The following is a 14,201-nucleotide window of genomic DNA, read 5'->3' on the forward strand; positions in this document are numbered from 1 at the left end:
CCTCCTCTCCCCTCCCTATTCCTCCTCTCCCTGCCTCATCCCTCCTCTCCCAGGGAAACAGTGAGGACTTTGTGGTTTTCTTGATAGTTCATGAAGGGGTGGGGCTGTGCTCTGACAGCACAGGCAGGGACAGGTGCCTTTGAATTGTGTCCCCTCCTTTTCATTACTGTGTGACACTGAGCAGGTGCCCTGCCTCTCTGGGCTTCTCTACAACAGGTGTAACCCCATGCCACTCTCCGGCTGGCGTGAGGAGGGCACGAGAACAGGAGTGGAGATCTGGGCTTGGATTTTTTTTTTTTTTTTTAACAAATAGTTTAGTGTCAAATTAGTTTCCACATAACACTCAGTGCTCATCCCCACAAGTGNCAGCCTGACACGGGGCTCGAACTCACAAACTGTGAGTCATGACCTGAGCCAAAGTTGGAAGCTTAGCTGACTGAGCCCCCCGGGTGCCCCCGGGATTGAGGCTTAAAGACACCTGTTCTCTTCATGTGCCCGCCTCATGTTGTTACACTTATTTGGTGGAAAGTGTGGCAGGAACCCGCCCTGAACTGGACCCGGACTTTTAGGGGAGGCGCCAGCTTGCACACAGCCTCACTGAGGTACGTTAATTAGAGCCGATGGGGCTTGACCCACCGAGAGGCCAGCACATCCTGAGCACTGTCCGCGGGGCCGGGCGCCGCCACACAGACAGGCCAGCCTGGGTCCCCAGCGGTGCCAGTGAGTGTCCCGCGTGCGCACGGGCGGTGCCGCCGCAGCTCTGGGCCCTGGGACCCGAGGGGCCTCGTCGTCTGTCCCAGAAGGAGATCGCCGTCTGTAACTCTGACCTCGCGTCTGTCGTTAAGTCTGAATGAAGGACTGTGGGGTGTGTTAGTGTTGTCACACACTCTCGGTGTCTTCACACAAATGTGTGGTTTTGTTGTCTGCGGGTCAGAAGTCTGGCTGGGCTCAGCTGGCTTCTCCGCTCCGGTGTCACAGCCTTAGTCAGGGCCTGACTGCAGGGGGCCCTGCGGAGGGGAGGGAAGGGGAGAGGCCGCTTCCGAGCTTGTAGGGTGGACCTTCCTGGCTCCTTGCTGGTGTCCGGCTGGGCCACCTGCAGGTCCTCGGGGCTCTGTCTGTTCCTTGCACGTGGGCCCTTCTCTCTTTTGCAGCTCAGTTCGAACCTCTGATTCTTCCTGACTTGCCTTCGGCGTGTGGCTCTTAGGCCAGAGAAAGGTGGGACTCACCTGGATTATCCAGTCTCCTCCCTCTCGTAGGGTCTGTAAACCCGATCGCATCTGCAGGTTCCCCATTGCCCTGTGAGGTCGCAGGGTCACCGGGTCACAGGCTCTGGCATCAGGGACCCAGAGAGATGGCTCGACACTATTGCTGTCGCCCTCCTGGCACAGCTGAGAGGTTGCTAGAGGGTTCTGAGGTCATTCCTGAACATCGACCTTATGTCTGACTAAGGTCATTAATGAAAACTGAAACGGCGGTGCCCTCCCACCACGCGCATGGATGGCCAGAACCTGCCCCCGCCGTAGAAGCCTCTCTCTCGTGCTACCAGCCACGCCTGGCCTCTGAGCGCCCGAGGACGGCCAGTGCGACCGCGAAACTGGGCTCCGTATGCCGTCAGATTTAAGCTTCCATACCCACGTGCCAGGTGTTACCGTCTCAGGGCTCGGCCAACACGACGCCCTTTGCAGGCTCAGCACTGCACGGAGAGCCCCTGCTCTTTGCAGACCTGACTTCTCCGTGGAAACGGGTGGAAAGGGGTGGAAAGGGGTGGGGGTGGCAGTAGAGAAAATTATGGCTGAATTTTACCTGCAGTCCCTCCCCTCCCGTCTGTTTCTATTAAGTTGCACAAAGAGATTCATACTCCTCTTGGTTTATCTCTGGAGGAGCCTCTGTGGTGTTTTACAAAGGTCTGTTTGTTTTTCTTTTATCTCAGCAAAACACGCTTTGAGCGTGCTGCGGTAGCAGGGGCTTAGCCGCGCCTGGGGCGTTAGCGGGAGAATGACGAAGTGTCTGAGTAACTGAGTCCCGGGAGCAGTCACGGTGCCCGTCTCCGCGGGTGTTCCCGGGCTAGGGGTGAGCCAGGGGCGGGTGGTTGAGGATGGAGCCCACGGAGAAATCTCTGCCCCAAAGCGAATTAAGTCACTGCTGCCAATCCCAACCAATGTGTCCAGGCACTAGGTTTCATTTGGAAAAATGAACGTTGGCCTCGACGCCCGGTTTTGCGCTGCTCTTCAGCGAGTGCACGTGAATTTCAGGGAGCCTGGGGAAAGCGTGCTTCTCCGTTTGGGGAATGGGCTGTATTATGTCACCCCGCATGCCATCTGTGACACAGAGGCTGGGACGGGAAGGTCCTGCCTGCCTTACAGCTCCAACCACAGAGGGCGCTGCTCCCTGCCTAACGATTTCTGAAGAGAGCTTCCCACTTACTGATTTACCAGATGGAAATGTTCATTCCACGAAGGGAGCGTTCTTTTTTTATTTTATTATTTTATTTTTTTTTCTTTAAATGTTTTATTTATTTCTAGGAGAGAGACAGCATGAGCAGGGGAGGGTCAGAGAGAGAGGGAGTCACAGACTGAAACAGGCTCCAGGCTCTGAGCTGGCAGTCAGCACAGAGCCCGACGCGGGGCTCGAACCCACGAACCGCGAGATCATGACCTAAGCGAAAGTCGGACGCTCAACCGACTAAGCCACCCAGGCGCCCCTAAATTGGAGCGTTCTTTTTTTAAAAGGAAGTGCAGAGGTGGTTTATCTTGGAGGGCGGAGCCTAAGAACCTGATGGTTGAGACCCATCCTGTGGAAAACGTGTAAAATATCTCTGGCTTGCTCTCTCTCTCATGCACCTGCAGCCTCTGGTCCATGTGTGCAGCGCACCGCTCGGTGGAGGTGATGTGAGGCACACGGAAGAAAAAGATGAAAGACAGCAAAGGTTGGAAGAGCTTTCCCCTCTCACCGCTCTCCGGCCAGCAGGGAGACTGGGCCACAGGACCCCCTGAGGGCCCCACCCCATGTAGCCATGACACCTTGCTTTTTCCATCAAACCCGGTAGCCAAGAAGGGGCATTAAATTGTTGATCTTGGAAAAATGTTAGAACGCTCTGTCCTGGTGCATATCGAGCTCGCTGCAACCACCTGGGAAAAAAATCGAGCCTTTTCAGAAGAATGACCAGGGAAATCAAATGTTTTGTGATTATTTAAGGAAATTAAATATGCAGCAAGGCTTTGTGGAGCTCCATGACTGGCCCGGCACTGTGTGATCTTGTCCAGGATATGGGACGGTTACTAGGCTGTTGTTGGGGGAAGCCTGCAGGGACCCACAGGCTTGGGCAGACCCCCGTCTGTGACCAGCCCACACCCGCTGGGCGGGCCCTGAGCTCTGTGCTCCTGAGCCCGCATGCTGGCTGCTGGAGAGGCCGCCGAGCCTGAGCTGGGACACGGCAAACCTCCAGCATCCCAGCTGTGACAAGCTGCCCTGGACCCGGCAGCGAGCGCTCTGTGCAGAAGCCAGTGATGCCAGCCTGTGCGTCGGGCGTGCGTCGGGCCTGCGGTGCAGTGTGGCGCTACGTGGTTGTGGAGGGCCGGGCTCCTGCGCCCTCACGGTCCCGGGGCTTTTCCGGCACAGTTGAATAAAGCTTCTGGGATGGAAGGTTCTACGTGTGCTCTGTCCAGCACATGTGACTAGTACCAGGCACAGCTACATTCTTTTTAAAAAATGTTTTTAATGTTTATTCATTTTTGAGAGACAGAGAGAGACAGAGTGCATTTGCGGAGGGACGGAAAGAGGGAGACACAGAATCCGAAGCAGCTCCAGGCTCTGAGCTGTCAGCACAGAGCCCGACACGGGGCTCGAACCACAGACCATGAGATCATTACCTGAGGCGAAGTTGGATGCTTAACCGACTGAGCCGCCCAGGCGCCCCTACATTCTTAATTTTATTTAATTTTGATGAAATTTTAACATGTTAAACAGCCACCTATGGCCTCTGGCTTCTAGGTTGGACAGTGTAGGTGCAGACAAATGCTGATCTCTACTTCCGTGGCCCCGGTGGCCCATCCTGCCTGCACGCCGCGCCTGGCACGCGCTGCCCGCCTTGTCCCTTCTCAAGTCCCAGCTCAGGTGTCGGCTCCTTCAGGGACCCCCAGGGCTCATGCAGCGAGGGCACCATTGCCGCCTGTATCACCACCCCGTCCCGCCCTCCGCCGTGACCCTGCCTAGCAGGTGTGACTCTGCGCGGTCAGCACGCTGCGCACGCACGCGCTGATGTAACCCCGACGCGCGGTCAGGGCTCTCATGTGCCCGTCACGTCTGGGCAGGTCTGGGTTGGAAACGGGGTTCACGTTCCAGCTGCGTAGTTTGTACGAGTTACCTGTCCTCTTAAAGGTGCATTCCCTTCATTTGTCAGATGCGAAGAATACCAGAATCACAGGTGTTGCGGCTCAAAAGAGAGAAAATACATGGACTGCGCAGGACATTAGTGCAAAGTCATGACCAATGTTAGCAGATTTCTTCTGTACCATTTCATCCTCAGGGAGATTTTGGTCCAATTAGGGAACCAGTATTTTATCTATCTATCTATCATCTATCTGTTTATATATTTATTTTATTTTTGAGAGAGATTGAGCAAGATTGCGTACGTACGTGAGTGGGGGAAGGGCAGAGAGAAGGAGACGCCGAATCTGAAGCAGCTCCAGGCTCTGAGCTGTCAGCACAGAGCCTGACGTGGGGCTTGAACTCATCAACTGTGAGATCATGACCTGAGCTGAAGTCTGTTGCTTAACCGACTGAGCGCCCCTTATTGTGAATACTTCTTCATGAGATATTAACTTTTGTGTAGTTTTCTCTTCACCACGAAGTGTAGGAGAAAAGGTAGGAACAGAGGTCGTCTGTTGGCTTAGGAGTGGGGCGGCCTCAGGCCAGCCCTGAGGTCCCCCGCTTCCCTGCATGCCTCTCCTCTTCTCCAAACCTCTGCTTTCTCAACTTCAAAATCAGGGTGTGGCAGGGCGTGGGGGCTGGGTTACTGGTGATGCCTGTGTCTTCCTGGGCGGAGCAATCTCTGTGTCTCAGTCTCAGATGGTTCCAGAGCACTGCTCTGCCTGGGTGTCTGGGGCATCGTCTCTGCCATGGGGGAGCCCATGTGGGCAGCGCCTGTGTTTTCTGCACCCTATTTCTAGCCAGGGCCTGCCAGCTAGTTGCTCAATAAGTGATTTTTGAATGGATCTAAGCAGTATTAAAAGCAAACTATCCCTTTCTAAAGTAGAATATTTTTCCCCTTAAAAAAGAGAGAGAAAACTACACAAAAACTAATATCTCATGAAGAATTACTCACAGTTAGGGGCACCTGGGTTGCTTAGTCAGTTAAGTGCCCGACTTTGGCTCAGGTCATGATCTCACAAGTCATGAGTCCGAGCCCTGCATCGGGCTCTGTGCTGACAGCTCAGAGCCTGGAGCTGCTTCAGATTCTGTGTCTCCCTCTCTCTCTGCCCCTCCCTGCTCGTGCTCTGTCTCTCTTTCTCAAAAACAAATGAGCATTAAAAAAATTAAAAAAAGAAAATTGCAATTTGAGGCAGTGGGATTTGGGGGAACTTTGTTCTTAGTAGTTCAGAGGGAGCGTGCTCTCACTCATCCCGGTTCAGTGTTTGTGCAAAGTCACCTGAAGGTCCCTGGGAGTGTGTGGGCACCTGCCACGTCCACTTGACCATGTGTGTTGTTTGAGCGTCTCAGACCTCGGTTTTGGGAACCCGGGTGAGGGCCCCGCTCGCTCTCGCAGGCTCTGCCGCCCTCGGTACCCGAGGCTGACCGAGCCTCCTTTCTCGTTGCCAGGAGGCATGGCTGACTCCCCCTGGGAGGGCAAACTGGCCCGGTCTCTGGACTTCACCCAGCTGGCTGACCTGGCGTCTGAGTCTGTAGGCGGAAAGGTAAGCGGGGGTCTTACGGGAAGGACAGCGCCGCAGGACCCTAGTTAGAGTGGCGAGGATCGGGCTGAAGGTCGAGCCGACCCCAGCAAGCCCATTATCGCCAAAGGCTTCCGAAGAATTTTCTAAAAATTGGTGACAGTCCCGGCAAAGGCAGTATCGCTTTCAGCTCGGAACAAAAAGGCGTCCTGCCCCTGTGAGAAGAGTCCTCTGTCCCTCCGTGTGTTTCCTCACGGCGTGGATCCGTGGTCCTCATGTGTTAGTGTGAGGATTACCTGGAACGGTTGTTAACAAGTGCAGAGCGCTGCGGTACCGGTAAAGCGCAGAGGCACCGAGCGCCCGCACCGCGCAGGTGTGGCGTCCGGGGCCGCCAGGAGGGCCCCTGCCTGCCCTCCTGAAGCTCGTGCTCCCCAGGGAGACGGGGCTGGGAAAGGCCGTGCCACTGAACGATGCTCACTGGGGTCCGCAGGTGGGACAGCGAGCCGGCAAGGGAAAGGGGCGAGGGGTCGCTTTGGCCGGGATGCGGGGGAGGGAGCCAGGCACGCCCCGGCTGGCTTAGTGTCGCTGGAAGCCATCAGGTGTTTTGGGGGCAGGAGCCGGGGAGGTCGAAAGGCCCCGGATGGCCCATGAGGGTTTCTGCCAAGGAGCCAGAGAAGGATCTGGAGAGACTCCTGTGTGTCCGCCCCACTCACCCGCGCTTGGCCCTTGCAAATCCTCAGGGGGCAGGCCAGCCTCGACACAGCCGTGCCCCCTGCACTCGGCCTCTGGGACAGTCATCCGCAGCGGAACCGCGAGGTCTCCCCTGACCTGGGGGCTCTGGGCCGAGGACAGTAGTTTCATCCGATGCAAATTATGCTCGGAGGCTGAGACTGATTTTCCAATAATTTAAGTAACACAGGTTCTCCGTGGAAATTGTAATTTAGAATCACAACAATGTTCCACCAACCAATAGCCTGCAGAATAACGATCCCTGAACAACATACCCCAAGCCCATGACAGATGAATTACCTGATCGGTCCAGGCAATGGGGAGATGAGAGAAGTGAAGTCCGGGGTTAGGTGAGGCGTCCTTTCCTACAAGCTGGTTCTCTGCAGTCAGTCATCCCGCCCAAAGCTGGGGGCCGGCTGCCGGCCTGGGTCCCTCGAGGCTGGTGGCAGCGGTGCCCGCTGCTCCGATGGCTGTCGGCGCGGGGCCCTTACGCGGCCTGCGCCACCCCCACGAGGAGTAGCCTCGGCCCCGGCAGAGGCAGGTGTCTCCAGATCCCCGGAGAGCTGTTGACATCAGCAAAGTGCGGCCTTGCCCAGAGCGTGCACTTGGGGCAAAGCCCACAGACCATCAGGATGGGGGTTCACGTGTCCCTTCTGTGGGGCCGCTGTGCCCGTCAACGCCCGAGCCGCTGAGTGCCAATGACAGCGTCCTGACACGGCTTCCTCCATGGAGACAAATGCGCCCTGAGATGAACACACCTCTCTTCAGTCATAGACAAGCAGACCTGAAACCGTGACCGGCTAATTCCCGACACTGGTGCGCGGGGTCCCCTCCCAAGGGCCGCTGTCACAGGGTCCTGGCTTCGGCCGGGGTGACAGCAGCCTGTTTTGTGCAGAAAATCCATTTCCACCTGTTTTCTTGGGGTAATTAGTAGCAACCCCTCACTCCCAAATTGTCCTGCCGCGGCTGACACATGACCAGGCCCACCTTCCTGCAGGGCGTCCGGCGGCGAGCTGGCCAAACCACAGGCGGAGCCCGCAGTGCTGGTTGTTGTGGCCATTGCTCTGTTTGTGAGAGAATCGCAAAGCCCAGCGTCCTCCATTCTTCTTACATTCTTCCCGGGTGTATGAAGGCAGCACGCTCACATCCAGATGGTCAGGGGGTGCAGAGCTCAGTCGGGAAGGGAAGCGTGGAGGAGGAGGCAGGTCGTGGGGCCTCGACGTGTGAAAAGCATGGTGGGCTGGTTGCATGTGGTTTCTCTTCCCCTGGCAGCTCCATGTTTCTTTTTACTGCATCTTGCAACATTCCACTAGGGAACGAAATAAATGGTTTTGAATTTATAGCTATTTTATCTTGACCTCTCTCTGTCTTTGTCTAGATTTTATTTGCAACAGATGATTTTTTTGCTCCTGCGGAAAACCTCATAAAGGTATTGTAAACCGGCATTCTGCACCATGGAGTGTTGGGTAGGGCCGTCTATGCCAACGTGGCAATTAGAATCTGCTGGGACGTTTGAACTGGGGGTCCGGGCGTGCGTACCAGGGAATGGCACGTCACAACCGTAGGAACGTGTGGAAATCCGCACCAGCTCGGGCTAAGAAGCTCTGGGGACAGATGGGCGTCAGACACAGGGATTTGGGGCCGCGTGGCTTTATGGGAAAATTAGTGAGATCCTTGTATACTGTCCTCCGTCTCACGTGGAGCCCATGAGCTGTGCCAGGAAGAAAACTGACACACGTCTTGAATTTTGGGGAAATGTCTTACCTGCCTGGTTATAACAGTGTAGGACATGCTTATTAACAAAACAAAACAAAAATCAAACCTGAAGATACAGGGAAGAAAGGGAAGCTTGGCTGGATTCCTGCCCCCTGCCCCCCAGCCGTGGGGCGTGAGTTCTTGTGAGTGGACAGTGCACTGTCCTCCTCCATGGTTACTGGCCACATTGTCACTCTGGTGACAGGGCTACGCTTCCTGGGCAGGACCTAGCCAGGTCTGGAGCACGTTAAAGTATGACATTCCAAGGACATCTTGCATATATTAACTTACTCCTCAGACAAAATGACAATGGAATAAGGAAGAGAGAGGGTGATTTACTTGTTCTAGGTCACACAGCTAATAGATGTCAAAGCTCTTTTCGTTTTACCATAGGTCTGTCTACAGGAAATTTAAATGCTTACACACTTTGACCTAGCTGTTCCACAGATTTATATTATTTGCATGAGTAGGCAAAGATATGCAGATAATATTCATCCCAGTGTTGTTTGGAGGGGGAAAAACCAACCCAAATGTCCGATGACAGGGGATCTGGTGAAAGGACCCATATCTGAACTTCCGTATATGGAGCACTCACTACTAAAAGGAAAGGGCCAGCTCTCTGCACATGGAGCAGTTCCGAGGGCTGGGGTTCAAGTGCAGCTGGACCTCAGCATCCCGCCTATGCCTCAAGCATGTTGGCCAGATTCCTCGATGAGCAGCCTTTTCTGGGTTGCCTGGGAAATGCACTGGGGGTGGGGGTGGGGGGTGGAGCTGTGCCGTTTGTGGGGCCATGGAATAAAGTGTGATGGGGTTTTACCTAGTGCTGGGGGCAGTTAATTCCATGCCTCGAGGCCCACAGAGAAGCAGGATTTCTTTCTCTGGGGAGGCGTCTCCTGATCTGGAACGGGTTACCCGGCTGTGAAGGTAGTGGCAGGCACCCCCACGCCGGCCGAGGAGTCCCTCTAAGTCCCCATTGGCATGGGTCACCTGTCCCTCTGGGGGACAGAACAGGCCAGCAGGGATGGTAACGGCCACCTTGTCTCGCATCTCTGCTTTAGAGGGAAAGACCGAGCTTCAGAGAAGACGAGTACACGGAGTTTGGGAAGTGGATGGATGGATGGGAGACCAGAAGGAAGAGAACTCCAGGTACCGAGATGTCTCTGGCGAGGCCGACACAGTGTTGGGAAGCCAGCGTGCGTTTGGGGTCCGCTTGGCCCCAGGCCCCTGGCACACCCTGTCGCCGCACACGGCCCCTCCGAACGTCAGGCTCGGAGGATTTAGGCAGAGGCCCTCTGTGCACCATCAGGTGGAAGGGGGGTGCACGCCGCTGGGAGAGCCGGAGTGTTGGTGAGGCCGCGGGGGGCCGGTGGACACCCCCAAGCAGGGTGGCAAACGTCCATCGTGTGCGTGTTTGCGTTGCGTCTTCACACGGTTCTCTGAAGCAGGTGGACTGGTCCCCCCAACCCCTGTGTAGACGGCCTTGCCCACGCAGCCCCCGTCACGTCACCGGTGAGAAGGGCCGGGACCTGAATGCCCATCTGCCCTCTGCCTGCACACAGTGCCCTTCGTGTCCCCTGAGGACCTGCTTTATTCATCGCTGCTCGTCAGGCTCAGTGAAAATACACCTGTGAAAGCTGCAGACACGCCTGTAAAAGTGAACGAATCCAGCATTAGGCTGATAACTGGATTCTTTGGCATCCCAAGTGTTACAGGGGTCCTAGGTATTTCCTGGGTACTCCAGACACTATCAGATTCTCATGAATCTGGGCATTTCAAGGCGGGTCTACACCTGACCACAGGTAACCGGGAAGAACTTGGTGACCTATGGCTTGCAGACTTCTCACACTTCAGCAGGGCGGGGAGGGGGCAGCTGGGCACCGCAGGGCCCGAGGTGACGGTGTGCAAGTTGTCTGCAGGGGGCCCGGCCCGTGCTGAGCACTGCTGAGTGGGGTGGGCTGTTCTCTACCCGGCACAGGCACATTTGATTTTTGGAAGCTGATCTCGTCCCCGACTCACAGTTGAAGAAGTGAGGCTCACAGGGGCCAGTCTTCACTTTGCAGCCAGAATCGGTCTCCCGGGATCCAAGGCCCAGGGGCAGAAGGCGGCTGTGGGGCACGGTGGCCGTGCGTGGCCTGGCCGCCCCGCGGGACACCTTTAAATCACAGCTGAGAGTTACCCAGGGAGCCCTTTTCTGTGACGGGAGGGGGTGGTGCCGAGTCTCGTTTTTGCTTCCGTTGGGTTCGATCACACGCTCTGTCTGCTGAGTTACGGCTGACAGGGGTGTCCTCGCTTCCCTCCCGCAGGTCACGACTGGTGCATCATTAAGCTCGGGATACAAGGGATTATCCGCGGCTTCGATGTGGACATTTCTTACTTCACGGGAGATTACGCTCCTCGGATATCAATTCAAGCAGCGAACTTGGAAGAAGGTGCCCTGGGAACCGTGCCTCTGACCCGGCCCCCCATGCGCATTTCCTGCCCAGACAGGATCAGCGGCTTGTCTAAGGCCACGTTAGTGCCACAGGCTTTAGAACTTGGGTTCCCACTACAGTGGCAACAGAAGTTCTGTGGCTTCTGGTTTTTAGCTTGACCACGTGTAGGGTTCATGATTCCCATACTCTTGGGGCCTCACTGGGGCAAGCAGGGCGCAGGGAGGGTGCAGCGAGTAGGCTGCCTGGACGGTGGGAGCCAGGCGTGGGCCGGCTGGGGCGGTGGCTGTCCCCGAGAGCACAACGGTGCGGCAGCCATGGAGCTGTCAGGAAGGGTTTCTTTGTGCCTCGTGGGATAAAACAGAGCCACAGGTCTGACCCGTGTCTTTATTCCCTCAACCGGCACCACCTGATGCTGGTCCCAGCGTTCGTGGCTTTAGAAGCAGGGGCCAGTGTGTGTGTGTGTGTATACACGTATTTAGGGCAGATAAATCATGTCAGTTGGCAGATTTACGCTGACAGCGCTGTGTCCGCAGCCCTGGACGAGGCTCTGCGGAAGGGACGGGCCGCTCCCTCACAGTGGAGGATCTAGAACTTAGGTGACGGCAGGGCAGAGGCTGCACAGAGGCCAATAGGAGGATTCCTTCCGAAGCAACTGTCTGAGTCTGAGGCGGTTTCGCCCAGGTGTCAATTCCAAGGTTGCCGTGGCAGGAAGGTCTGCTTCTGGACTTGACCTTGCAGTTTTCCAGACCTTCCGTTGAGCCAACTCCTGGAAGCTCTAGTCATGAGATAGATTTGCCGCAGCTGGACTTACCCCGGAGCTGCTATGTGGTACTTTGACGAGCAAAGCTACTACCAAATGCGCTGCAGCACCTTCTGGAATGACTCTGTATTTCGGATACCGAGGAACATCAGCAAGTCTATTACTTTGATCATCTGATAGTTTGACTTAAGAGAGGTTGTGTCTGGGGTGATTTGGCCGGATGAAAATGAGCATAGCGCCCACTAGGAGTATATTTTCTGTAATTCCGAACGCAAACTGTAACCCTGTTGATCCATCTGCCTTCAGATAAAGAACCACAGATGCCAGAGAGAGGAGTCAGGTTGGGGGCCGCGGCCACGCCGGCGGAGTTTGAGGCTGTTGCTGAGGTACGTCCGCTAACAGGGTTGGCGGCTTGTCGCGGTGGCCGTGGCCCAGGCCTGGCCATGAGGGACCCTCCCTCTTGTTCTTAGGGACACTCCGTGCATGCACACCTCTCCTTCACTTGCCCAGTGAGACTTTGCAGATACTCTGCAAACGGTCCCTGTGCCCCCGTAGGCGGGCATGCCAAGGCCCATGTGAGGTCTCGACTGGGGTGGCCCCGGCGGTCTGCCCACCTCTGCCCTGTTGGGATACGTACAGATATTGACAGTGTGACTCTATGTACCTGTCACGCTTGACGAATCTGGTAAAGAAACCACATGGCTTGCGTTTTGGTACATTTTTGTCTTTGCAAGCTTGTCCAGCCACTAATTTACATTGTGTTTTACGGAAGTGTTGATCCACAACAGACTGGGAAGTAATAATAAGAGCAACACACAGGCCCTTCAGTGTGAGGAATGCCGATCTGGAGGAAGTGGTCATTATGTTCGGGGCAGCCTGCTCACCCCAGGTCTCAGGGCCCAGGGGACAAGACGGTGTGCAATTCTTCTAGAATTGTCCGAGGGAATCCCAGATCTTGCCCCTTCTTCCCAACCCTCCCTGCCTGTTCCTGCCTCCCCTTCCCCCCATCACCTGGTGCCTATTTCCATCCGGATGAAAACACCCTCAGAGCTTTAGTCTGTTTATTAAACCCGGGACTTGATCTTTATTAGTATTTTTATGAAAGTATTTTACTAGGCAGCCATCGTCAGTTTTTATTCCGAAGAGTATCTATCCTGTAGGCTCCACGCGAGTACCAGGGTGAGAGAATTTACTGTTCCCTGGAGCCACTGCTAACATTTTATATTTATTGCTAGCTAAGGTCCAACGACTGGAATTACTTGGTTCCCATGACAGAGCTGAAACCAGGAAAGCCTGCTTCCAGCCACAATTATTTTCCTGTCAATTCCCAGCAGAGATGGACTCATATAAGACTCAACATTTTCCCGGGTAAATATGACGTGGACCCATCTGCTATTCTGTGGCCTCTTGACTTGGTGTGGGCGTGTTTCAGGGTGAAGTCCTCCATCTCTCTAGCATCTTAGGATTACAGTTTACCCCTTTCTGTGCTCAAGGAAATTCTCGTTGCTGCCCACCCATGCGTTGGTGGTTATCGACAAAGCACCAGGTCAATTAGGATGTGATGGAAGTGAGTTGTATCAGGTTAAATATCTCCTAACAAATTCTATTTCGCCAGTTGCACCAGCAGATGAAGTGTGTGCAAAAGACCCCCATCTTCTCCTATTTATGGCTTTATTATAATGTAATTCATATACCATGCAATTCACTGCCTTGAAGTGCACTGTTCAGTGGTTTATGGTTTACGTGAGGGTAAGGTTTGAAGTCTGCAAAAATACTCAGTATATGTGCAATATTCGGTCACCACACTCAATTTTAGAGCACTAGTAACACCTCAAAAAGAAATCCCGTAGCCTTCCCATCAACCCTCACCTCTCTCTGCCCACAGCAACCACTAGTCTACTTACTGTCTTGACAGAGTTGACCATTCTGGACATTTCACATAATGGTCTTTTGCGACTCGCTTCTTTCACTTAGCATGTTTTCAAGGCGTATCCGCGTTGTAACATTGTTAGGAGTACTTACTTCTTTCCATGGAGGAGTGATATTCCAATGTATGGGTAAGCCGTAATGTTTATCCAGTTCATCTGTTTTTTTTAAACATTTAAAAATTTTTAAATGTTTTTAAAAATTTATTTCTGAGAGAGAGACAGCGTGAGCAGGGGAGGGACAGAGAGAGAGGGAGACACAGAATCTGAAGCAGCTCCAGGCTCTGAGCTGTCAGCACAGAGCCCGACGCGGGGCTTGAACCCATGAACCATGAGATCATGACCTGAGCCGAAGTCGGATGCTTAACCGACTGAGCCACCCAGGCGCCTCCCAGGTCATCTGTTCATGGACATTTGGGTTGTTTCCACCTTTTGGCCACCTGTGGACAATGGTGCTATAAATATTCCTTTACGAGTTTTGTGTGGATATATCTTTTCATTTGGATATACACATAGGATTGGAATTGCTGGGTCATAGGATAACTATGTTTTTATTTATTTTTAAAAAATAAACCTGGGACGCCTGGGTGGCTCATTGGTCAAGTGTCTGACTTTGGCTCAGGTCATGATCTCGTAGTTTGTGAGTTCGAGCTCCGAGTCGGGCTCTGTGCTGACAGCTCAGAGCCTGGAGCCTGTTTCAGATTCTGTGTCT

The 14,201-nt window shown here is 54.4% G+C and overlaps 1 protein-coding gene across 2 annotated transcripts in view; it reads left to right on the forward strand.

Moving 5' to 3' along the window:
- ALLC (allantoicase) overlaps window positions 1–14,201 on the forward strand; it is a 28,727-nt gene that overhangs the window by 6,589 nt on the left and 7,937 nt on the right. For both annotated transcript variants that reach the window (XM_077751045.1, XM_077751044.1), the window contains exons 2-7: window positions 5,818–5,912; window positions 7,996–8,046; window positions 9,431–9,518; window positions 10,676–10,801; window positions 11,871–11,950; window positions 12,800–12,932. In XM_077751045.1, the coding sequence (XP_077607171.1) occupies window positions 5,823–5,912; window positions 7,996–8,046; window positions 9,431–9,518; window positions 10,676–10,801; window positions 11,871–11,950; window positions 12,800–12,932 (568 nt within the window). In that variant the 5' untranslated portion in view covers window positions 5,818–5,822. The remainder of the gene's footprint in view (window positions 1–5,817; window positions 5,913–7,995; window positions 8,047–9,430; window positions 9,519–10,675; window positions 10,802–11,870; window positions 11,951–12,799; window positions 12,933–14,201) is intronic.

This window comes from Crocuta crocuta, unplaced genomic scaffold (genome assembly GCF_008692635.1).
Source record: "Crocuta crocuta isolate KB4526 unplaced genomic scaffold, BGI_CrCroc_1.0 scaffold129, whole genome shotgun sequence".
NCBI classification, from domain to species: domain Eukaryota; kingdom Metazoa; phylum Chordata; class Mammalia; order Carnivora; family Hyaenidae; genus Crocuta; species Crocuta crocuta.